We start from the raw sequence: 26,951 nt of genomic DNA, 5'->3' as shown, positions 1-26,951 counted from the left end.
GAAGATTCTGCTCACTTTGTTTCACAAAATCATTCAGGCTCTTCCTACGGTCCTCTCCCTCTAGTTCGCCCCTTTACTTCTCAGATACTGCGGGGGTAGATAACCTGATCCATCTCTGAGAAATTCAGGGGAGAAAAGAAGACTTCTGCTTGAGTGGTTTTTCTGTCACTGATGTTCAGGGAAATGAAGACATCGCCAACCATGTGTAGAATTGGGAAATCATTTTGGGTCCTTTTCCTAATTCCATATCTGGGCTTCTGGAGCATCCACGGTAAGGTACCGACTTCTATTATTTCTGGTTTTATTTCTCAGTGGATTATGGACACAATGTATTACCTTGTTGAACTTAGTAGGGCATGATGTTTATGCCAAGTGGGTAATGGTAGATGAAATGAAGCCGTTAGGTTTGCTCCCTAATGACATTATAAAATATACATCAAATTAGAGCATGCTACTCATGCTTAAATAATGAAGACCAAATCCACTGCTTGGCCAGTTTTCTTGAAAACGCATGCTGATGGTAACATAAAAGAATTGATTAGCTACTATAAATGGTTAAGTACAAATTTATTGCTACTATTATCACAAACTTTTTGGCTACCATACTGATAGTGAATAAATAGCATATTCTTTAAAATATATATATGTGCATATATACTTTAGTTTATGGATATTTATTTATTAATCTATATGCAGTGCTGAGTATCAAACCCAGTGCCTCACACATGCTAGGCAAGTGCTCTACTACTGAGCTACAGCCCCAACCCAAATAGCATGTTCTTTCCAAACTGATTCCAGAAGAATGCTGTAGAGCTCATTTGGGTAGGACAGGTGCTGGATAACTGAGATTAAACCTGTCTCCTTGGTTACTCTCCAGCAGTATATTCTCTAAATAAAATATTGGTACTTGCTTCAGTGGTATGTGTGCCTTGAAAATATTGAGTGAGAAAATGCTGGTAAGCAGGAGCAGAGTATTCCACACAGCTTCTATTTTGTTGGAAGGGAAAGATTCCTACTTGGTTGTCAGCTGAATATTGAAACAGTTTGAATTCTGTATAGATGACATTTGTCCAGACTCGAAAAGACTTTGGGTACATGAAAACAATCAGTCCTTCTTTATTTTGAGGTCTCTTGCTCCCTTACATTGACGCGGGACCATAAGTTGTAAAGGAGGAAGGCCTACGAATGGTTAGAAGAAGTTTCTAATTGCTCAGTTAACTCTCCTCTGTACACAAACACTCATTTTTCAGCTTGTGTGCTTGTAAGTTATAAAATATGATCATTGCCATCCTAAAGAATGTTCTCTTCGATTCTAAAACTGTTCAGTCTGAAATTTGACTCCATGGTGCCAGGATACCACAGCAAAAATCTCCTCGGTTACTGAGTGTCTCGTGTTGAGTCCACTAGGTGCTTAGATATTTTGCTGAAATTTCAGCTTCCATTAGATGCCTGCAATCACAGAGCTACAAACAGAGACAAAGAGTAAACAGAATTCATCCTTAAGGATCTATTTTCTATTCTCTGTGAAATAAATGAAAATATTTTCAGTGCTTTACTACAACTGGGGTACCATATTACGTCCATTCTTCCTCCAGTGTGTTGTAACTTAGTGCTTATAAAAATAGACTTGGGTGTTAGAATTGGCTTCTTCACTTACTCTGACATTTACTATGTGATCTTGGTTAAGCTTCTTATCCTCTCTCACTTTTACTTTCCTTATTTGTAAAATAGAGGTAATAATTGTACCTAAATTGTGGGCCTATAGTGATCGTTCAAAATGTAATAATACAGTTAAAGTACCTTGCATACCAAGTACGCATAACCACAGCTGGATTACCGTTAACGGTATTTTTGCTAATTGTACTTTCACCAAGAAACTCCCGCAAAATCCAGTTAATTAAAAGGTAAAGTTTAACATTATTGTATAATTAAGATGCTGTGTAACAGATCACTAAAACCTATTCCTCCTAACTCAAGCTTTGTACCTGTGACCAACATATCCCTAATAGTTGAGTTTTTAAAGTTAAAATGAATAAGTGAAATATATTGTACAGTATATTAAGCCCAGAATATGGTGAATCAAATTATTTGGAAAATGAAAGGGAAAGACTTGGCTCAAGTACTGACCAGGTATCTTATATAGAAGTTAATGTAATAGATTACATTATTACTCATATTAAATTAAGGATATAGGTTGAGATAAAAACATTAGGTGGGGGTGTAGCTCGGAGGAAGAACACTTGCCTTACATACATGAGGTCCTGGGTTCTATCTCTTGCACCACAAAAAAAGAAAGAAAAAGAAAAGGAACATTTGGTGGATTTGTTCCTCAAGACAAAGCCAAGCTCTGTTCCTTAAAATCACATTAATTTGTAAACTTCATGCCTTGGAGATTTTCTATGATTTATTGTACTTACTGAATTCTTTAGAGTAGAATATCTTCAAAGAGTTTAATTTTAAAATGTTGTCACTCACTTCAAAACAATGTAAGATCCATGTGCTTATTCCCAGAAGTGAGTCTGAATCTATAATAAGGTTGGAAAAAGTGTAGTGCTTTCTACAAACTCCCTGTTTAAAGTCCTTTAACACAAAAGTATGCTTGCTTGCTTTTTTTCTTATTTCTCAAAAAATTACAGGGAAACCTGTCCGTGGTGTCAGGCGATTTCTGTCCTGATGCAAGTAATAAAAGTACCAACCCCTTCTCAAGCTGACAAGACCTAGGCTGCAGGCAAAAGTTATTCTTTCTGCGTTGAGTCCCTGGCCCACTTGTTTAGTTGAAGATCAACTGAACATTCCATCTTCAGGCAGGGAGGAGCACTGCAGTTAATGTCTGGATACTATTTGACAGGATGTATGAGCTGGTATAAGGGCAATTGGAAATCTTTGTTCACTGGTTATTGTGATACAAAATAATCCTGATCTGGTCCAGTAAGACTCTTTTGAAAACAAAGTGGTTAAGACCATGTCTCCATTTGGTTTTGCCTGTGTTCACTTCTTATGAGGGTTCAGTATGGTCCGTGGATCGACTTTTAAATGCCATACTCCACACCCCATCCAGATCATGTTTTTCCATTATCTACCAGCTATGTTCTTGGATCAGAGCAGGTCCACTAGAGCAGATAATCAATATTGCTTGAAGTTCAAGTAGCACAACATCTGTATCAGGCTTATTTGTATTGCTCTTGCTATTTGTTTCTGCTGAAATGCACATAGGAAATTTTAGAGTCATGTCTTCCAACAAATGCCAAATACTTATGTGCTGTTATCACAAAAATGCCTACCATTTATGCAAATATCTAGGAACACATTCTGCAGTTTCAGGATTTCCTGGATTAAGGCACAAACAGATTAACCCCCATACTGATTTCAGCCTTGAATTGACTCCCTAACAATGAGAAGCTCTTTAATTTTATTGTTGCTTCCTTCATCCCACTATAAAAATTTCCTCTATTGTAATAATGAAGTTAAAAGCTATTATCTTGCCTCCCTGGGACTTTTCTACTTTGTTTCCATTATCAGTGAGTTTTGCTTTTAATTAGAGTTCAGAAAATGGCTTATCTACTCTTATACCCAATTCCTTCATCTTAAAAATAAAAGTAATAATCATAACCACTTCATAAAATCATTGTGAGACTAAAAATGAAGTATATATAGATAGTCTTCAATTTAGAATGGTTCAACAATGATGCAAAAGCAATGTGCCTAAAAGTGACTAATGGGAAATAAGAACTTAAAAATATTCATCCTATCCTTTTTGCCTGTTGTCGGGATGGTTCCAGGAGGGGTCTACTGTCCAGTGGTGAGTGAGGTGCAGTGGGCTCATGGGCAGGTAACAGGGAGTGTGAGCAGTGATTCTGAGCTGTGCTTCCAAATGTGACTTAGCCTGTCCATCTGCTATCCAACCCCATGACCTTGAAAGATCTCTGCTTATCCTATTCTTAAATATCTCAAGGAGAGTTAACTCAGACACTTTGTAAGCTTTGCTAAGTGTTGTCAAAAGCTACACCAAATGAAAAAAATGACTGTTTTTAGGTAAAACAGTTTCAGAATTATCCCAAACTAGATAGAACCATGAGGTTTATGGTTTAAAGTCTTAGATTGCTCTATACAACTAGATTGCAGAGATATCTTCAAATTTCCCCCTAAGTAGTCATATCACATGATGAGAAATTCTAGCCTTAGAAGAAATTGTTTCAAAATGTGCTAAATAAATGCCATATGAAAGCAAACTTAAAGAAACAATTCATGCATGATTATAAGAAGGTAAATTTTTGGAGGAAGGGGATTTTTAAGAGGAAATAGTAAAAGATGAAAATTCTCTCAGTTTTCTTGTATCATGTTTTTTAAGTAATGAGAATATAGATTCATATCATGTGTATTCTTGATGTGAAGTTAAATTTTCCCATTTTCATCATAAGGGAAACTTTATATTATGTTAGTGTGTGTGCATTTGTATGTGTTTTGAGAGAAAATGACTATCCCTATCTAAAGACAATATCCAAAGAAGCTATTCCACAGAGAATAGGAGACAATGTCTATTATTCTATGCCACTTATATGTCTGTGATCTATATTATATTAAATGCTGTTTGTCAAATAGATGTATTGGATACATTTTCATTTCACAGCAATCTCAGTTTCCATTACATTCCTAAGAACAAGTCACAGGGTTTTCCTTAAACTAACAATAGTCACCTTTTATAACACAAGTTCTGATTTTAACACATTTATGTGTCATGTATATTTAAATTTATCCAGGTATCCCTATCAATTTTGGGAATATTTGACATATGCAGTGGGTTCATTGCTCTAATGTTAAAGTAATACATTTAATAAAGGCTACAAAACATTGAATTAGTGGCTTATGGCTCTAATCTTATGTCACCACATTCTGATTTTGTGTATGTATGTCAGCTAGTTTATGACAGGAAGTAAACCATTTGGGCCTTCAGATGTTACTTGTATGATTCTCCCAAGGTGTGCGGGTTGATGTCCTCCCAGGGTCTTTGATGTACTGCCATCGCTCTGCATGGATTTCCTTGACTGTGCTCAAGCCACTGCCTTGTGTCATCTGGAAGCCTCAATCTGCTAGGGATGATGCAGTTATTTCCCTTCCCTGATGGCCATATCTCCCCTCCCTCCACTATCCTACCCCACTGAAGTAAAGCAGAACAGACCATCATCTGGAGGCCTTTTTCCTCCCGAGTGTGGAATCTCCTCTGCAGTTGCCCCAGCATGTGTCTGAAGTATTTGTTATTTATCATCATTTCTTCTGATAGAGACCGAAATATTGGCTGATGTCCCTAAAAATTATTGGTCTATTATGCCTTTAGTAATATTATAGTTTTCTAAAATATTTTTTACATTTCTATGTTCATCACTAACACTGTCAGCTCAAATTAACCTTTTTGAACTTTCCTTAAATTTTTAGAATTTTTCAGTGGAGGAATAGTGCAACTCAGGATTTTTCTTATGATAGCAGTGATAATCAAGGGTGTTTTTTGAAATAAGAAATAATGGTATTTCACAAAAGATTCATAATCACAGTCCTAATTTAAGAACCTAACTAATAGTTTTCACAGATTACTTACTCTTTTCAGCCCTGATAGTATTTGTACATGCAATTACACTTGCTCAGCTGGAAGTCACTGGACCGTGTAGTTGTTTGTGTCCAGTATTCCTTTCTGAGCAACTGATCTGGTGTCTAGATGGCCATGCAGCATGACATAGTAAATATTTTGAATATCACCCATGAGTGAACTTAAATCAGGTCTTCCCACATACTTGCAAAGTCTAGTTTTTCTTCAGTGGTTATGACCTAACCACTACAGGGTATTTTGATGTGCATATGTTGTCACCTCAATGCCTTTTAATCGACCTCTTAAAGGGCTTAACTGTGTTTGTATCTTAAGGCTATAGGAACATTTAGAGCTGTAAACAGGGAATTCTTCACTTCTTCAAGTTTCCTCTTCAGTCTTGGGACACGTCATGCCTTCTTACCTTCATACTTTCCTAAGGCTACCTCCTTCTGCAGAGATGGATACCATACAATAAAGGTCATGGTAAAGTAGACGGGACAAATGCATCAGCGCAGAAGTAGTTGAAATAGAGTGATGCATGCCACCCTGAATAGCATGGGACCATTTATTAGGAGGGGGGATGGTATTGATTGTGATAATGGGAAAAAGACTGAGTATGCAGGGTGGTGGGATTGGGAGTGGGAGAAGACTCATTCTTCTCCATGACACCTTCCTGATTGGCCTAGTCAGGAAGATGCATTCCCTCTTGAGGCTCTGAAAGCTCTCAGAGATTATAATCATGTTTAAAATAAATAAAAATCTAACTGCACAGTTGAAGAACCACATAAGCAACTTTCTGCCTCCTCTTTGCACTAGAAACCATCACATTCCTGAATTGCCACAGGCATTAGGATGTCTACATCCCTGGGTGCATTCTCACAGCCTATTTAGTATTATACAGCAATTCTGAGCAGTGTCAGTAGTAGGACACTTCCCCTATAATATTTAGTTTAAGTTTTAAGTGATCAATGTGTTATTGTTGAGTATTAATATAATATGTATGCTAGCTTCACATTAGTGTTTTTGTAGGATTTATTCTTCAATAAATGTTACTTTCTACATGCAAGTGAACTCCAAGAACTTCCCACCTAGAGTTGGCCCTGGACACATACAAATTCAGCTACTTGATTTCATTTTGAGAATAAATCTACAATGTTCAGAATCACTCCAGTGCTCCAGGTACAGTCTAGATCCCCAGTTGCTGTGGTACTGCATGTTCCTGCCTCTCAGTTGTCCACTTTAAATGAACATCACAATGATAACAGAGATGAAGAAACACAGGAGAGGCTGCTTCATTCCCATCACTATATGCAATTGTGTTGAATATTTATTTGTTTAAAGTTTTAAAACAATGAAACAGAGTACAGAGTGTAGGGTGTGATATTTTTATCTGGTAACTCAGGTTCATATATCAAATACTTTATTAGTATCTTTACAATTGAAGTGCACACTTTTTAAAGGGCTAATTGTTTTGAAACTACAGAATTGAGCAAGAAAAAAACTATATTAGTGATAAAATTTAGCAGTTGCCTAAGGTGTACTTTGCAGAATTTCAGTTTTAATAAAAGTTCACTTATCAGTTTAATGAAATTCACCTACTAATTAGTGGACACTTATTTTTATAAATTATTACCACAGATTGTAACTAAAGGATCAAAGTTCACACTGCTCAAATAATTGAACAAATAGTTGTGCATTTTTTCTTTTTTCTATTCTATTTTTCAAATATTTGTGAAAGTAAATAGTTGTACATATGAAATTCAATACAAAAATATTTACTGTTTGTGTTTCTTTTCTGGCCACTTTATTGTTTGTTTCATTTTATGATTATTTCTGAAAATATTTCTCCATGGGGAGGTAGGGGTTGTTCAAAATGAGTTGTGCTAGACTTCAAATGCCTACCATGATAATTCCCATGTGGTTTTCTTAAGAATGTTCCTAAATTTATAGTGATTTACAAAGATACTTTATCATATGAAAACCTAGAGGTGTTAGATGCTTTTAAACTCATACTGCATGTATTTACTTTAATTATTTTCAGCATCAAAAATTCCCTATTACCACATATGGATGTTTGAGAAAAACAGCAAAACTAATACAGTAGTTACAAAAATAACTGATAGTTGACAGATAAGTCACAGCCCAAAGCAACTGTGATTGTTTTCTCCCTTCAGAAAATGTTTGATGATGCAATCCCCTTGAGGAAAGCTTTCTGTGCCTTGAGTGCCTTAAGATGGATTTTCATAATTCACAACAGATGAAAAAGACTTGTCAACATGCCTGTAGGCACAATGGTCTTTTATTGAGATAAAATTCATTTATTATACAATTCACCACTTCAAAGTAGACAATTCAGTGGTTTTTAGCATAGTCAAGACATTGTGCAACTATCTTCACCATCTTATCCCACAACACTCTCATCAACTCGAAGAAACCCATACTGGTTAAGTTGTTCCCAGTTCCCTCCTTTTCCCCATCTCCTAGAAACCACTAAAGTACTTTCTGTCTCCATGCATTGCCTGTTTGGAGCATTTAATAGAAATAGGAACATACAATATGTGATCTTTTGTATCTGGTTTCTTTCACTTAACATAGTATTTTTAAGGTTCCTCTATATTGTAATATGAATAAATATTTCATTCCTTTTGGTGACTGGATAATATTCCATTGTTTGGAAATACCACTTTTATTTATACATTTATCAACTGATGGACAGTCAGGTTTTTTCCCATTTTTTTAAACTATTATGAATATAGTTGCAATTAACACTACTGTACAAGTTATGGTGTGTACACATATTGTCAATTCTCTTGGGATAAACTGAAGAATAGAATTTCTGAGTCGTAGGATAACTATAGCTTAACTTTTTGAGGAACTGTCAAACTGTTTTCCATACCGATGACATCATTTTGTATTTCCCTCAGCAGTGTATCAGAGTTCACAGTTCTCCACATTCCCACAATCACTTGTTATTTTCTGAAGTTTTATTATTATTATAGTCATTCTAGTATGTGTAAAGTGGTATACCATTGAGACTTTTATTTGCATTTCTCTGGTGAATAATGATATTAAACATTCTTCTTTTTTTTTTTTTTTTGGCACTTGGGATTGAACACAGGGGCACTTTGCTATCGAGCTACATCTCTTATCCTTTTAATTTTGAGACAGTCGTGTTAAGTTGCTGAGGCTGACCTTGAACTTGCAATCCTCTTGCTTCAGCCTCACAAGTCATTGGGATTACAGGCATGTACCAAGATGCCCAAAGTTAAACTTCTATTCATGTGTTCATTTGACCTTTTGTATATAACCTTAGGAGAAATATCTACTCAAATTCTTTGTCCTTTCTTTAATGGATGATTTGCCTTTTATTTTTAAGCTGCGAAAGTCCTTTATATGTTCTAGCTCTTAGATTCTTACAAATAAATAATTGCAAACGTTTTCTCTCATTCTGTGAATTTTGTTCTTTCCTTCCTTCCTTTCTTTTTTTCTGAAGATGGCACTCAGGGGTGCTCTACAATTGAGCTACATCCCTAGTCTGCCCTTCCTTCCTTCCTTCCTCCCTCCCTCCCTCCCTCCCTCCCTCCCTCCCTCCCTCCCTCCCTCCCTCCCTTCCTTCCTTCCTTCCTTCCTTCCTTCCTTCCTTCCTTCCTTCCTTCCTTCCTTCCTTCCTTCCTTCCTTTTACAGGGTTTCATTGAATTGCCTAAATTGACCTTGAACTTCTGATCTTCCTGCTTCCCAGTCTCTGGGATTATGGGAGTGTGCCACCGCACCAGTTTCCTTTTGGCTTCTTCATGGTGTCCTTGAAGACTTCAGATAATTTTCTTTGATTTAGCTTCTTTTTTTTTTTTTTTTTTTTTTGCTTATTACAAAAACATGCTCACTTAACCTTTTGAACATTAAGGCAAATTCAGGATACAGATCAAGACTATCCCCAGACAACTTCCCCAGGAAGGGCAGGGGAGCAGTCCTCCTTGGAGATCTGGCTGCCCACATATCCTGAAAAATTAGAATTGTGACATTTGGTTCAGTGGATCATTCTCACCCTAGAAACATCAGGTTTAGTCTCTGAGAGATAGGAAGAGTAACACCTTGTTTATGCACAGAGGAAATACTCTTGATGATTTTTAATGCTGGTTTCCAAGCATTCATCATCTATTCATTCTTCCATTCAAGAAATATTCCTATGCCTGTGGAATCAGAGTTCACTCTGGGATTGTTAATGATCCTCCTGATGCTAAAAATATGCAGGAACCCCAATGGTGCTTCTGTAATCCCATTGCAAGTTAGTGATGTTGCTAAAGACAACAGCTAGCTCTTTTTCCCACCTCTACCAGCTAATCGATTTTGTGCACTCCTCCCAAGCATAGAATCATAGGACTCTAAGACCAAAAAGTGTGTTTAATTGTGCTACTAGCACCAGGTGACAGTTCTTTGACTAAATGGAAGGGCACTATATCGCAATGAGTAGAAACTTCAGTCTAGAAGTGGTTTCACAGTCAGTCACACATTGGGGGAAGTGAAGTTGTATGTGTTTGTGTGCTGGGAGGTGATGGTGGTTAAGAACTTTCCTATTTTTGTAGTTCAATCCTTTTCCTTATTGTGAAGCAATAGAGTGCTGCTGAAACTGGGCAGCTATCCCAAGTTTACACAAATAAATATTCTCATTTTTAGCTATTTCCATGCCCTTTATAAATGTCCCCCACCCCAAATTAGGCACTGCATTTTCTCATGGTGGACAGGCAAAGTTTAAACTTCCCTGCTTAATACTTATTCCATTTATTCTGAACCAACCAGTGGAATCTCTGTCACTTTCAGAAAACTGCAATCCAGTCACGTCAGTTCCTTGAATGGACCATAAGATTTCTAGATGAACAACTTTTCTTTCCCCATTTCCTCAGTCCTGAAATACCTTGCTTGTCTCTGCTCTGATTGTCAAAGGGCTGTTCATTTACTGAGGTTCAGCTTAGGTTCCATGAAGACTTTCCTCAAGAGCCCCAGCTGAGGTCATGCCTATGCACCTTCACACAAAGTGGTCTGCACATTTTTACAGTGTTATTCTCCCCTTCGTCCTGCATCTTTATTTCCCATCAGCAGCCAAATTCCAAAATGCAGGCATCATGTCTTATTTCTATACTTCCCAACAATCAGCATACTAGGACCCTCTAGACCTTGCTTTCAGCTCAGGTAAACTTTAAGAAAAAAGAGTAGTAGGTAATAAGTATATTCTAGAAAAGTGACCTCATCATTTGGTAAATTGTCTAATTAAACAGTAAACTCTTGAAAACAAAAGGTCTTTGTAACCATCTGGATTTTTGCAATTCTGGCACAAATTTACAGGTTCCATAAACTATTATTAATTTACCTAAGAAAATGAAAATGGGAAGTTAGGAGGCTGTGATAGTCCACTAAGTTAAAACAGACATCTGGAAACAGGGTTTCACTTGACCTTTCTGCCTCTGAACTCCTTGCTTTTTTGTTATGACTGTAACCACATCCAGGTATTGTATTGTTAGGCACTTCCTTTTGGTAAATTACCTTACTCTTTCTCTTCAATTTTTTGAAAACCTCATCCTTATGACTTACTTTTTCATTTGCTTTCATTTTTCTGAAATTTTAAAAGTAAATTGACTTAGCAAGTCTTCAAGTGAACTTGTTTGTAGTCTTAACATAGTTATCAGTAGTCAATCAAGTTCTAAAGTTTCTCTGTCTCAATTGAATTCCTGAAAATTTAATCAAATTTCAATTATTATGTGCTAGAATTGATGATATATGCAGGAATTAGAGTAAAAAGCTTATTAGGTATTAAGAAATAGCTAAAAAATGAGAATATTCATTCTATAAAGGTTTAGAAATAAAGTGGAACATTGTTCTAGGTAGAGAGGCTTGTGGAACTCAGGGCCCCAAAGCTGCCACTAACTCATTGCCTGTCTCCCTGTGTGGTGGGGCCCTTAGCTGTCCTGGTCTTTAAAGAAGGCTTTTACCTGTAACCTCGGGTATGTTTATGTAATTATAGCTCATGATTCTGTGAATCTATTCAGAAGAATATTTGAAGATGTGTGAAAGATATGAATGGAGATGGATTACATACATTGCTGACAGAGTAGTTCAAAACATAAAATAACAGGCTAATAAAGAACTAGAAGATTGAAGGTAAAAGTACTTTAATTACCTTTAAGACCATGTGCTTAGTCTTATCTTTGCTAGAAAAATAAAAAGATATAAATTACCAGGGCTTGGGCTGTAGCTCAGATGTAAAGTGCTTTCCTAGCGTGTATGAGGGATTGGGTTCAATCCTTAGCACCACATAAAAATAAACAAAGAAAATAAGGGCATTCTGTCCATCTACAACTGCAAAAAAATTTTTTTTAAAGATATAAATTACCACAAATAGCTTAACTAGAAAGAATCTTTGCCTATTTTAATTATTTTATTTCACTAGCTCAGGGAGTTAGGATCATAACAAAACATTCGGTGGTTTATATATATATCATATACATATCAGTTGTATGAGGTAAATGATGTAAAATTTTTTATTATTATAAATGCATACCATATCTCATGCTACTTTTATGAATGGAACTCAGATAATTAATAGTTAAAATTTTATTATTGATTAAGTCTTGTCATTATGAACATATTGGTCTGTATTTTATAGCATGTTTTATTTCATGTCTGAAATAAAAATGACATTGTAAGAATTACATATAAAATGAGATGAAGTTTGGATCTTGAGATATCTATTTTGTCACCTTGGAAAATATTTCTTTCTCATACATCTTGACTCTCAGCTATATTTTGAATGTAGAGATTACAGGGTAAATACATTCATGATAAGTTAATGATAACTTGTTCAATGACATAGAAATCTTTAAAATTTTTTTCTGGCTGGAGATTTTATACACACTTGACAGTTGCTAACTGGAGGTCATAGAGTATATAGAAAGGCCTATTTCCAGTGAAAAGCTCTTTTCCTCAAAGGGAGGCATGTTTGCAGTATGTTGGGCCAGCATGCAGAAATTCCCAGAGTTGGAACCCTACTCCTCCTTCCTGCTGGAGAATAAAAATGTCAGGGTAACTAGGACCATCTTATCTTCAGATGATTATCTTGAATTGCATGTCTTCTATAAAGATAGTCAGGAGAGAAATTTGCAAGTCGGGATTAAGGCTATTGAAAAACCAGGAGAGAAAATTTCTAATTCCAAATATTCTAGGGAAATAATTGTTTACAAAAATTCTTCTCCTTCATTTAATGGAATAAGAGGTGCTTAAGAAGTAATACAGACTAATGGTTAATGAGTTCTAGAGCAAGAGACTATAATATGACCTTAAATCTTAATTCTCCTAATTTTTGGCATGTTATTATAGACAAGTTCTTTACCACCTCAGTCTCCTCATTTGTAAAGCAGATATACTAATATATAGTATTTTTGTTGTGAAGATGAAATTATTTTTTAAATCCAGTATTCAAAATATTAAATGTAAATATTTGTTACATAACTACTATGTACCAGACACTGGGCTAGAGAGAGTCAGTTTCTTGAAAATATTATATATTTTCAAGATATATATATATATAAAATATAATATATATTTATATAATATAAATAACTATAATTTATAATGTAATTATATAATATAAAAATTATATAATTAAGTTTGAGAAATTTTTGGTAGAAATGGTTGAAGTGGCATATGTATGCTTGTTAAGAAGAACAGATTTGATTTTAATTCTGTCTTCATCTTTTAGGGAAGGAGTCATGTAAAGAACAACTTTATGTCAGGAGACATTCCACGTACTATGCCTCAGCAGGAACTTCCTTTAAAATGGAATGCCTTGTAAAATACTGTGCTAATAGACCCAATGTGACTTGGTGCAAGTTCAATGGAACAAAATGTTTACAACTCAGGGACAGACTTCAGCCACATACAAGTTGGGAAGAAAGGAAGAACATTTCAGTATTTTTTCTACATTTTGAACCAGTGCTTCCTAGCGACAATGGCTCCTACAGCTGTCATGCGAATTTTCCGTCTTTCCTCGCTCAAAGTCATTCAATAACCTTTTATGTGACCGGTGAGTTCTCAACACCCAGACCATCTAATGTTTTTCTCATTGTGTTTCCAGGAAACCAAAGATTCGGATTTTTGAGCGAGTAGGTTAGAAACTGAACGCCTGTATCACCTCAGAAGTCTGCCACACCTCACGGAGTGTGAGATGCACGAGTGCACGTGTTTGCATGTGTGTGCGTGTGCGCGAGAAGTGAGTTAGAGAAGAGTAAGAAAAATACAATGAAAGTTACTGTTTTTGTGTTTATGGATTATATCATATACTTGATAAGTTCAGAAGTAGATTATTGAAGCAATGAAAAAAAATTACAAAGTGAACACCAGTAATTGCAGATAGTTCTTCATTGTCCTTGCTTTATTTTTTCCTTTTTAAAAATTTGTTTTAGTTGTCAATGGACTTTTATTCATTTATTTATGTGTGGTGCTGAGAATTGAACCCAGTGCCCCACATGTGCTAGGCAAACGCTCTACCACTGGGCTACAACCCCAGCCCCATCCTTGCTTTATTTTTCTTTTATTTTTTTCTTCCATTTTTCTATTTTTGACTTTGTCAATTATAGTTAATGCAAGTTACATGTGTGATGCTCAGATAAATACACGTGTAAATGTTCACAGTTTGCCTATAGAGCAAACGGATACAGGGAGCTTGACTCTGATGGGTTTTGGGGACTATGCAGGGCTTCAGCTGACTCCCCAGTTCCTCCCCAGAGGCCTTTAATTGACTGCAACAGCTAAGGAAGGACAGGTGGAGGTTAAGTCCTGGAAAACCAAACTGAACAGAGCAGAGAGAAAAAATACGGTGAGGAAGAAAGGAGAATAAAAGTTTTTGATTTCTGAAAATCCCACAGCAAACATCTTAACCAATGGTGGAAGACTGAATGCTTTTCCCCGAAGATCAGGAACAAAACAAGGAAGGTTTATGCCACTTCCATTCAACATTGAACTGGAAGCTGTAGCCAGAACAATGAAGCAAGAACAAGAAGTAAAAGGCATCTAAATTTTAATGGAAGAAACAAAATGATGTATTCAAAGACGGCATGAACTTTTATACAGATAATTGCTTTAAAATTCATAAAAACACTACTACAGTTAACATTCAAATTCAGCAAACTTATAGGATATAGGAGCAACATATAAAAATCAGTGGTAGTGCTATACACTAGCAAAGAACAAACTGAAAAGAAATTAAGGAAAAAAATTCCACTTACAATAACATCAAAAAAATAAAACACTTAGAAATAAATTTAACCAAGGAGGTGTGGGGTTTGCAAACTGAACAAAAGAAAGTATGACTAAAAGAAATTAAAGATATAAATAAGTGTAAACACATTCTATTGTCATGGTTTGGAAGACTTGCTGTTGTGAAGATGATAATATTCCCCAAGATGGTCTAGAGATTCATATGATATTGTGATAGATCTGGAATAGCCAAAACAATCTTGAAAAGCAAGCAGCAAAGCTGGAGGCATCACATACCTGATCTCAAGACACACCACAGAGTCATAGTAACAAAGACAGCATACTACTGACATAAAACAGGCACAAAGATCAATGGAACAAATCAGAGGACTCAAAAACAAACCCACACATCTTCAGCTGACTGATTTTGACCAGAGTGCCAAAAATATACATTACAGAAAGGACAGCCTCTTTACCACATGCTGCTGGGAAAACTGGATATTCATATGTAGAAAATTGAAACTTGATCCCTATCTCACACAGTATGAAAATCAACTCAAAATGGGTGAAAGACCTTAATCTAAGACCTGAAACTTAAAAACTACTAGAAGAGAATATGGGGGAAACACTTTAAGATATTTGCCCCTAGCATGGAAGAGACCCCAGTTTGTTCCATAGCATTGAATACCACCAAATAAAAAATCCAAATGAATGATTTGGTGGGGAGGACAATTGTATACACACAGGTAAAAGAATAAATTAGAACCCTTTGTCTCACACCCAAATAAAGAAATGGATCAGAGATTTAACTATAAGAGTTAAAACTATGAAAACTAAATTTATATAAAACTATAAATATAAATATATATATATATATATATATATGTATAAATCTTCCTGGTCTTGGATTTAGTAATAGTTTCTTAGATACAATTAGAAAAACTTAAACAAAAAAGTAGATAAATTTGGCTTCCTACAACCTAAAACCTTTTCTGCATCTAAGGACACTTCCAAAAGAGTAAAAATACAAACCACAGAATATGAGAAAATATTTGCAAATCATGTATCTGACAGGAGATGGTTAACTAGAATATATAAAGAACTACTACAACTCAACTATAAACAGATAAGCAAGGACTTGCATAGACATGTTATTGAAGATATACGAAATGGCCAATAAGCGCATGAAGAAAAGCTCAATATCACTTAATCTTCAGGGACATGCAAATCAAAACCACAGTGAGATATCACTGCATACCCACTAGAATGACAAGAATTCAAAAATAAATAAACAAGGGTGTGGAGAAGTGGAAACACTCTTAAATTACTTGTGGTGGCAATGTAAAATTGGCACTGTTAATTCGGAAGAGAGTCTAGTGGTTCTTCAATAAGGTAACCTAGTTGCCACATGACCAAGCAATTGCATGGCTATGTAAATGCCCAAATGAAATTAAAATATGTGCCACACAAAAACTTCTGCATGAATGTTGATAGCAGCTATTTACAATAGTCCAGAGGTGGAAGCAACCTAAATACTCACCACCTGAGGAACAGCTAAAGGAAATATGGCATATGCACAGAACTGAATATTCGTGATCTGTTAAAGGGAATGAGTACTGATACGTGCTGCAACCTGGATGAGCTCAGAAACATTAAGCTAAGGAAAACAAGTCAGACAAAAGCATGTCCTGTTAAACTCTTTGCCCTGAGGGGTTTTATTCCTTTTATACTGGAACAAAATATGTGAAGATAAAGCAGTGAGACACCAAAAGTTAAATAGAACACATGAAAGGTCTGCTTTCTTTTGAAAGATTTCTAACCTCCTAGTTTCATGCTCCTCCCTTCCTATTCACTCTCTTCTCACTCTCTTTCATATCAGTCTCTTTCATATCACTTTGTCAGTCAAGGCTTCTGATCCACACTGGGACTTGGCTTTTGGACTTCTGCTCCTGTCAACAGTCTTTCGCTCTGTTGATGTGTTCCCTTTATAGCTTCTAAGAGCATCTCAGACGACTCCAATTTATGGTACTATTGGACTTCTTGTCCTTAGTGTTTCCCATTTTGGTCATTTTAGCCAAAAATCTCCCTATTGTACTGAATTTGCCTAATATACTTCTTGTCCCCTGGAGAGCATCCTCAGTGCTCACGAAACTGGGCTCACGTTTGTTCATCAGCACTCAAAGTCTTCCTCAGTTCATTCCCGCCTACCTTTGTGGATTCCTTTTGGATTCCACATAGAACCTCTCCACTCAGCCGAACAGCCCAGGTTGCCAAGGCCATGCCTTTACTGTGACCCCTCCTATGCCGTTGTCACCCCTCGCCGTAGGGCATCCGTTCACCTGTCTCCACCTATCAAAACTTCAGCCCTCAGTTCAAGTCTAGCTCATTACCCAAGTTTTCAAGGAAGCCTTTCCCCTTGCTCTAGGGGATGCGACTTTCTTTTCTGTCAATTCTTATGCCATTTAAGCCTCTGTGTCTCTCGGTTTTTACATATTTCCTTTCACTGTAGTAATGTATGGAAATGCCTTGAAGTCCCATAAACAATTATAATGTCCTGGAAGGTAGAAATTATATCATATTTCTTTGGGTTTTCTCTATTTCCTTCCAAAAGTCAAATAAATTATTTTGGAATTATCTTTAATTTAAACTGGGTGTGAATTCTAACTTAATGAAATGGTGAAAACAAAGGTAATGGGAAAAGGTTAAAAAATTGCTTTTCTTTTGGACATGAGAGGACTCAATGATGTAAGTATGAAGTGAGGAAAAAAATATGCCCTGGAATTATATTTAAGGACTACTTTAATAAATACATTTTGAGGTATGACAAAAATATTTAATTTTTCCCCTTGAAACATCTTCCTGAAGGGCTATTGGGCATTTTCTTGTTTTTGTGTCTGACTTTCCTTTGCTGTTTATGTTCATTAAGAATGGGTTCATGTAAGAACAGGCATGTGACAAACTGGGGACTTGGAAGCTCTTGGGAAAGCAGTATTCTCCCAGAATGAAGAAAGGCACTTTGTAATATATGGCAAATTCCCAAGAGAAAGTGGACTGAGCTGGGGAATAGTCATGGGGACATACATTGTTCTGGAAGTCTGTTCTCCTCAGCCTGTCCCTGGTCAGTCCTGATTAGGAACTTCACAAAAGCAGGGTGGTAATTATCTGAGCAAGAACGTGGTATGGAGTGAGAAGGCAGGGGGCGAGAGGCGCAGTCTTTGTTTCAGAATGAGCACCCAGAATGCCTCCCAAAACATCCTTTCCTGATGGCCTTCCATACTTAATTTGGAGCACTTGCTGGTGTGTCTTGTTATTGCAGGTGCTAGAGGTGTTGTATGGGCTGTTTTGTGTCCCAATGCCTAATGAATGGGGAAGAGGGAATCAGAGCAAAGATGAGGGTTACATTGTATTTGCAAAGATTTTCTTTGAGCCTGAAACTAACTTAGGGATTTACTTTATTTCATCATCTTACAGTGATGATCCATAGAATCATGCAAACTGACCTTGAGCTGGATTATCGGATTCTTTTTCAGTATGCAATTACCAGAGTCCTCTCCAAATTTAGCTTTGATTTTAGACATATCTGAGAATACACTCTCATTGTTTTCTCAACCAATTTCAATTCTTCATCCTCTTTCTGTATTTCAGAACTGATCCAAAATAATTCAGAACAATCTCAAATAAGTATCAAATTAATTAAATAAAATTACAAGTTTGTGTGACGGTTGGAAAAGTAATAGAAGTTGGGTCCCCTTAGTCAAGTGAATTTGTTTGTATTAGATTATCTGTTGTTTGGTATCCAGCCCCCTCCCCCACTCTGGCAATGTTTTGGCTCCCTGCCTGACCTCAACAGCAGCTGCAGCATGAACAGTGCAACGTTTATTGATGTTTGTTACCACTCGTCCTGAATTCTGAAACTATAGAACTATAGGTCCAGCCCCAGTTGCCTCTAGCTATTTTTACCCTGAAACCAAGCATCTAGGGGAACAAATTACACACATTATAATAGGATATCTTATTTCAGTACTTTTCATGCTGGGTCAACAGTAACCGCAAATAAAAAATAGATGCTACATCAAAACCCATAACACACATATTAGTAAAAAGTTTCACAAGGCCATACTTATGTTGAGATTTTATTGTGGATAATCTTTACTGTGGTGAGGAGGTGTCTTGCGTAATGTAGGGTGTTTAGATTGTGCTCATTATATGCCAGCCCCACTCTAACCTGGTCACAACTAGAAACATCTCCAGACATGGCCATGTGTGTCCTGGGGGAGAAATTGTCCTGCTTGAGAATCACTGCTGTACTGTGTGTGATCAATTCTGATGTATTCTATTGTGTTCTGCTTCATTTTCCATAAATGCTATTTGCTAGCTACTAAATTATTTCACAACCTGATAATAAATTTCAAACTACCCTGGACAAGTGGCCTTGATGTTTGTTAACTCTTATAAATAATAATGAGCATCAGCTATATGCCAGGCAAAGCATATTTGGGGAAATCAAAAGCATTTGGTATTTGAAGATAACAATGAGTTGTGAGACAAAGAAAAGGCACTGTGTTGAAGAAATGTTTGTATTTAGTATCTGAAATGTGTTGGCTCTCTAGCTGTCTGACTTTGGGTAACTCCTGGAATAACAATATTTTTCTCAAGTCACAGAACTGGATAAAGCTAAAGACTTCTCTAATTTCCTTAAATAGTGCATATGAAAGTGAACTTCGATCCTGTAAAGGGAAGGGCTTGGTGAAATACTTTTTGAGAGATGTTATGAGATTGTTCTGCAGAAGATTAACTCTGGCAAAATAAAAGATTTTTGCAAAAGATTAAGCCAAGTACTGAGGCCTAGTTTTTCAGGAGAGGCCCCCAGGGAAGAAATCGAGGCATCTGACAATGCAGAAGGGTGTTGCTGATCCTAACATAGCTCTCTCCTAACTGTCTTTAGCACTGACTAACATTCCAGATGCACCCAGTGCCTCAGGACCACCCTCCAAGGAAGAGGTGGTAGACAAGCCACGGCTCCTCTACAGTCTGCTTCCTTTGGGAGGATTGCCTTTCCTCGTCGTTGCCTGTTTCTGCCTGTTCTGTTACCTGAAAAGGCACCAAGGTGGGTTCCATTTTCCCCCTGCCCCTCTGTAGCACATATCTGGGGTTCTGTTTCTGGGGACTGATAGATTTTTCAGTTGGTTCCCATTTTCTTTTCTGATCTATGATAAACCATGGACAAGGATTTCCTGGGGGACTACTCATGTTTTCACCAAAAAGCCAAGTGGATCTATTTGGGCTCCCTCTTGCATAGTGAGGTACATGAATCACAGAACAGTGCACAGCCCAGGGGTGTTGCCAGAAGGCCATGTTCCTGGGACATTCTTACTCTATTGGCATCAATCTTATGCTTGTATGTGAAAGAACTCTTCTAAGCTGAGTAGAAAGTGGGGACTTGGAACAATCTCTCAGGTGAACATGTCTGAGTTGAGTTGTTCTGCCTACCTTTTTACAGCTATACTGCATCATCCCAGTAGCATAGTCCCTGTTGGGAATTCATATGCATGTCCTTTCATGCATATGTTGCCATCATAAACACACAACTGAACTAAATTGAACTCAATAGTCACTCAACAATAATGTGTTTGAAAAATGTGGGTTTGGCGAAAATGGGAGAGGTGTGGTATTTTGAAAACAATTCCTTTCTGCTTTTGAAAACATTCTGTCAGTGTCACTACTAAACACTTAAAACCAGTAAGAGAGAGATGCATTGAGAATTCTGATTAACTCTGACCTTGTCACCTCAGTTTTCTTTTTTCTTTTTCTTCTGTGTCTTCCCATTCATTTTCCCACACCATCAGCCGTAGTGTAGGTATGGAAACGAAGCCAGACAGACCACCCTGATTCCATTGCCACAGGAGAAAGATTTATCTGGTTGAAGTACTTCCAGTGAGGATTTCTGAAGTCCAGAACCTTCTTACAATTCTGAGGAATCCTCTGTAACCCCACCTCTGCATCTGCAATTTCATGGATCTTTCTCTGTCTCTCTGTACGTTCCATTATTTTTCTAGAGGCTGCTATAACCACTCTTAAAAGAAATTCAGAAAAGAGGCAGACATAATTTTTTTTAAAAATTAATTTATCAGTTTATTTTTATTATTTGCAGTTCTGGGTATTGAGCCCAGGGTTTCATTCTACAGGGTACTACATCCCCAGCCCATCTACTATTTTTTATTTTATTTTGAGACAGAGCTGCACTAGGTTGTCCAGACTGACTTTAAACTTGTGATCCTCCTGTCTCAGCCTCCAGAGATTGAGTATGGGCTGTACTCAGAGCAAGGGCTTCCGACCTTTACCAAATAAAGTACTAGCTCTTGCCCCTTCCCCTTGGATATACCATAGAAGGGCTGAAGGAAAATGGGCAATGTGAATGATCACCCCCTGGAGCATGTGCAGCACACTAGCCAAGGCACATATACAAGCCCAGACATATGACACCATTGCTCGCACGCAACAGGGTAGGCATGGGGGTCGGTGCAGTGGTTTACTTCTGCTTTCTTTCCTCTTTTTGATTACTTTTTTTTTTTTTTTTTTTTTTTTTTTTTTTTTACTTTTGTCTTCCAGGGAAACAAAAGAAGCCTTCTGATACAGAAGGAAGGGAAATTAACCTGGTATGTTTGATGTATCTATTAAGACAAATGCAACTTGTGTGATATATTTTTTTTTCAATAAGTTTGTGTGACCATGGGACACTCATTTTTTTTTTTTTTTTAATGCATCAAAGAATCTTTGGAAATAACAAGTCTCATAATAAGTGTTTCTTTGGTCATGGAAGCAGTCCAGAATAGAAACAGGAAAGTCAAAGAGAGACCCACATAACTTTGGCTCAGCTCTTGTCTGTTATGTGGCTTTGGGCTATTCATTTATTTTTTACAAAAACACCTTAAAGTCTTTCTGGAAGAGGATAGAGAGTTAATGAAAGACTGAATCCATAAATAACCATATTTATAGGTTAATTATCACAATAAATCCTACCTCCATCATAACAATTAGATTTTTCATAAACATACCTATAGATAAAGAGACATGATTCCAGGCTTAATGATTATACCAAAGTCCATAGTCAAGTGTGTGGGCTCATCAAGGAAAGGAAGAGACAGCCAGACAAAGAAAAGGGCATTTTGAAGGCAATTTTTTCTGTAAGGTTTGGAGAATAAGTGGTATGAATCTACATTGTGCACAACCATAGAAACGAAAAGTTGTACCCCATTTGTGTACAATGAATCAAAATACAGTCTGTAAAAATAAAAATAATTATAAAAAAATGGGTCTTTCTTTTGTATCCAAAGTTGTGTAGCTATTGGAACTAAAGAAAGAATGCAAGATGAAGCAACGTATTTGTGGGGGAAAAAATGAAGCTCTCTAATTAAAATAGTCATAATGAGGTACTTGATATGTGTGTGTCTGTGTTTCAGTAAGGAAAAGGAGAGATAAATAAGCAGTAAGTATCTTCAAAGTTCCAGAAATGCCAGAGACAAATACAACCAATAATTCTACATATAATATTAAACATATAATATTAAACATTTCCCACCTAGCTGTCCAATTTTATTTTATTTTCCCCCTATTTTTTTGGTACATTATAATTATACATAATGGTGGGATTCTTTGTGACAGATTTGTACCTGTGCATGATTAAACAATATAACAATAAAATCTGGTCCATATCATATCCCAGTAGTTCCTGTCTCTTCCTTTCTCCCCCTGGTTCCTTTTCTCTATTCTACAGATGTCACTTCCATTTTCATGAAATCCCCTCCCCTCACTGTTTTTCTTTTTTCCTCTCTAGACTCCTTATGTAAGATAAAACATATGACCCTTGACTTTATGAGTTTGGTTTATGTTACTTAACATAATGTTCTCCAGTTCCATCCATGTTCCTGCAAATTGCATAATTTCATTTTTTTATGGCTGAATTTTATACAGAATCAAATCATTCAACTTGATAAACTCATATTAAGTTTTAGTAAGCATTTGTAGGCATTGTGTTTGGTGCTAAAACTTTCAGCTTTTTGTGGCAGGTTGTAGCAACTTATCCCTGTCAATAGTCTCTAAAGCTTATGAAAGAATTTTTGCTTTCTTTTTGCCCATTCTATGGTCATTTTGACTTTAATTTATTAGTACATATACAAACTGATGTTCAGGATTTATTCCAAAATAAAAGCATAAAAGTTATTGTACACTAAAAACCACGGAATTGTGAAATTCAAAGTTGAATGTTATGGTATGTGTATTTTAATTCAGTACACTTTTTTTTTTTTTTTTTTTTTTTGTGGAGGGCAGGGGTTAGGGAGAATTGAACCCTAGGGTGTTTAACCACTGAGCCACATCACCAGCCCTTTTTATATTTCATTTTGAGACAAGATCTTGCCAAGTTGCTTTAGGGCCTTGCTGAGTTGCTGTGCTTGGCTTCGAACTTGTGATCCTCTGCTTCAGAACTCCCAAGGATTACAGGCATGTGCCGCCACAGTCGGCTCAATATACATTTTTAAAAGTGTTTTATAAACCATAACGTGCCATTGCTGCTTCTGTCTGTATCAACTCTGTCCACCACATCATGGTGCGGGATCCTTGTGGCAGCCACTGTTTCAATGGAATATTACAAAGGAGATTCAGGGAGGGAGTACCAGGTTCATTTTAACAAAATTCTCCATGGCAATGAGTCATCTTTTGAGAAGAGGGCCAGGTAACTGAATTGACAGATTCATACAGATTAAAAAGTATAACAGGGGCCATGCGGAAACATTGAGGATACATTGCCATTTACAGGTCATTTGACAGCCTGCAGTCTATTGAATCTATTGGCTTTGACCAGGCTCCTTTGTGTGGAGATGGGGACACATTCTATCTTAGTCCAGCAACCTCAGCCCCTTCCACTATTCAGACTTAGTGTTAATTCTGGATGTTCACCTCCTTAGAGGAAGCAGTTATTACTTCATTTCTCAGGATAGGGCCAGAACTCTTCCAAGGAGATATAATACACATCCTACTATACACATCATGATGAGAATTACAAAGGACTAAATAAGGTATGTAGACTATAAAGTTTACGGTCTTAATAAAGGAGTTAGGCCAAATGCCAAAAATACAAATTGGAAAAATTGAGATTTAAAAAAAATTGAAATAATAACTCCTTTCATTAACATGACATCTTCATTTTTATCAGATAAATACTTTGTAGAGCTAGGAATGGCTAACAAATAACTGAAAAGAGTGAGAAGTTATCATTACTCATTTTAGTTTTAGTTTCCACTAACTCACCTCTTTCTTGGAAACTCTAAGATATTTGACACTCTTTGAAAGTATAAGAATTTTCTTGTGATAGAAATAACAACTGGAATAATATTTTAGAACTTTATCTAAGCTTTGTCTCTCCAAAACTGGTATCAATTTTCCAACTCCGGTTCTCAGATCATGATCGTTTATCTTGGATAGCTCATAACATTTATTCTTTTGACCCTCGTCAGGAGGTAGACATTCTATTTTATTTATGAATCTTTCTATTCTATCCTACATTAATACTTACCATTGGATTATGAAGTGCTTGCAGTTTTCATGGGGTAGTTTATGTTTTTCCTGTTAATTTGGACTGAACTTTTATGTTGAAGGGATTTGAAAGTGTTCTATGATTTCAAAAGTGCCCCACAATAAAACACCAAATAAACACTTGGGAGCCACATGGTAGTCCTCAAAATTTATCCCTTAATAACCAAGTGTTTGCCAAAAATGTAGATATTAGCAGCGTATGTGAGGACCAGTAGATTATTTCTCTCAAGGTATATGACACTATTCAGCCTTTTGCTCAGTTTGCTGAGGAATCCACATTATCATTCAGTGGTGCACCTTTTTTCTCTTTTAGGTTGATGTCCCTCAGCCGGTTAGGAGTGAACAAGGTAAAGTGAGCATCAGACAGAATTCCCAGACACTGCCATCAGAAACTGAAATTTATGATAATGACTCCTTGTTCAGAATACAAGAAGGCTCTGAAGTCTATTCTAATGCATGCTTGGAGGAAAACGAACAGGGAATTGTTTATGCTTCCCTGAATCATTCTATCATTGGTGTGAACCCAAGACAGGCAAGACCAGTGCAAGAAGCACCGACAGAATATGCATCCGTTTGTGTGAGGAGTCAAAACCGGTCCTGATACCAATCAATCCATGATCATCTGATGATGGGCCTGTCACCTCCACTCTCTGGCCACAACAGGATGTCAAATATTCCTCAACGTGGGAATTTTCTCTTCAAGGTGGTTTATGTTGGTGCTTGTGTCTTAAGGGTTCATAGAACATGTGATTACAATTCCTCCTAATAACTTTTTTGGGAGAATTTTATATTATAGCCTTGAAAAACAAAATCTTCTCTACAAAACTGTTTCATATTATTAATAGCACAACAGTAGAACATTTAAATTTTGCTATATTTTACCCAATCTATAAACCCAATATTTCCTTTGAAACTTTCAGAGAGACTTGTGGGGAAGAGAGGTTTGTGTTATCTGGATCAGTTCACTACACAGTTTTGAAAAGGAAAGAATGTTCCAATTTGAGTAACTATAAAAACAGTTACTGTATGTTTCCAGTCAATATTCTGTAACTAGAAATTATTTTATGTCAATCTAAAGCTAGTGTTTCTTACATATAAAGGAGAAATAATTTTAGATTTGACACAAGCAAAGATTGGAAAGGACTGGTGCAATACAGTTATAGAATATATCAACTGGATGTATTAAATGCTTAAATCTGCCCTGTTAGATTGTGAAGCAAATATAGGTATTTATGGAGCAATTAATGCATAGCATTTATGAGCAGAAGGGTAACTTGGTGTTTGGGCCATGTGGAATCATGTATGTGAATGTGACATAATGCTGCTGAATTAATATACTTGTGGGCATCTGAATAGACCTAACAAGCAATGAGAACAGGTATTATCAGGCAAGTGCAGACTGAACTTTTAATGGCATCATGCTTGACCTGATAGCAATAAAAGGACAAGTAATGGAATGGAAGAGTTCAGAGTAACAGCTTGGTCAGTAGAGGTCGACATACTTTCATTAACATCTGTAAGTTGGTTGTTCTTATAAAGGAATCAGGGCAAATCATATGCTATGAAGCAGTACAGTTTGACAATCACTCATTAAAGATACTGAAACTGCAGCCAATTAAGAGGAAAGCAAGAGATGATTTCATATTTTCAGAATTTCCAGAGTACTTGAGTCTAATTATTTAAGCAGTAGCCTGTGACTTGATTCAACAGTTTGAGGCTAGCGTTCTTGGGTGCTGCTTCTAAATAATGCAGTAGTCCTGGCACAAAATGGATGGAAAACCGTTAGGATCCACTTGAACAGATAGGTGAGCTGCTGAGCAAAAGAATGTGGTCTGTGTGTGTGCGTGCATGTGTGTGGTTTAGTGTACAGAGGGGTAGGTGACTTACAGAAATGGTGCAACAGAAGTTGATCAAAGTGGCTTTCCATTTTCAGTTTGCTTATGAAATGCCCAATACTAGAGTGAGTTATTAAAGAAAACAATTTATATAAAATGATAGTGCAAGTGTAAGTAGAGAACACACACAGAAAGACAAAAATGAGGTTTTATGATAAAACTTTTCTGATGTAACGCTCATGTTAATTTTAGTTCTGTGGATTTGGGTTTTGAGTCACCGTTACTTAGCCAATACAATAACATGACATCTAGAATTTTAAGCAACCAATTCTAGGTAGGCTCTTTTCGCCAAGCCCATTTGTGAGCAATTTATGTAAAAAAGACATTAGAATAGATGCTTGTTGTGATCTTAAAAATAGAAACAGGAAGCATGGGAGGATGCATGCAGCTGCCTTCTTATCAGATAAACACACAGAGTTGAACGGTTCTTTCATAAATTTCCCCCAATTTAAGAAGAAGTATATTTTTGTTACTGTGTTTAGAATATCCCTAATATGTCTTATAATAAAGATAATGTTAGGGGTGATTTCACCTCCATCAATGATTTATTTTTATATTTGTACCATGCTGGTCAAAATCACAATTCATTTATGCTTTTATTCCTTCTTAATAAATGGTATCAGAGAGACATATGTAATAAATC

At 36.5% G+C, this 26,951-nt stretch overlaps 1 protein-coding gene across 2 annotated transcripts; it reads left to right on the top strand.

Moving 5' to 3' along the window:
- On the top strand, positions 1 to 26,951 carry BTLA (B and T lymphocyte associated). Of its 2 annotated transcripts, none has more exons than XM_079101133.1 (6): positions 1 to 271; positions 13,327 to 13,650; positions 18,468 to 18,503; positions 19,786 to 19,929; positions 21,432 to 21,478; positions 24,727 to 26,951. In XM_079101133.1, the coding sequence occupies exons 1-6, from the start codon at positions 172 to 174 to the stop codon at positions 25,012 to 25,014; spliced, it is 939 nt and encodes a 312-aa protein (XP_078957259.1). In that variant the 5' UTR covers positions 1 to 171; the 3' UTR covers positions 25,015 to 26,951. The 2 variants fall into 2 exon arrangements, with proteins under 2 accessions (XP_078957259.1, XP_078957258.1); XM_079101132.1 differs by having other exon boundaries at positions 19,768 to 19,929.

Source organism: Sciurus vulgaris (assembly GCF_902686455.1).
Source record: "Sciurus vulgaris genome assembly, chromosome: 10".
NCBI classification, from domain to species: domain Eukaryota; kingdom Metazoa; phylum Chordata; class Mammalia; order Rodentia; family Sciuridae; genus Sciurus; species Sciurus vulgaris.
The sequence above is the reverse complement of the archived record's forward strand: the minus strand, read 5'-3'. Positions and strand labels throughout refer to the sequence as shown.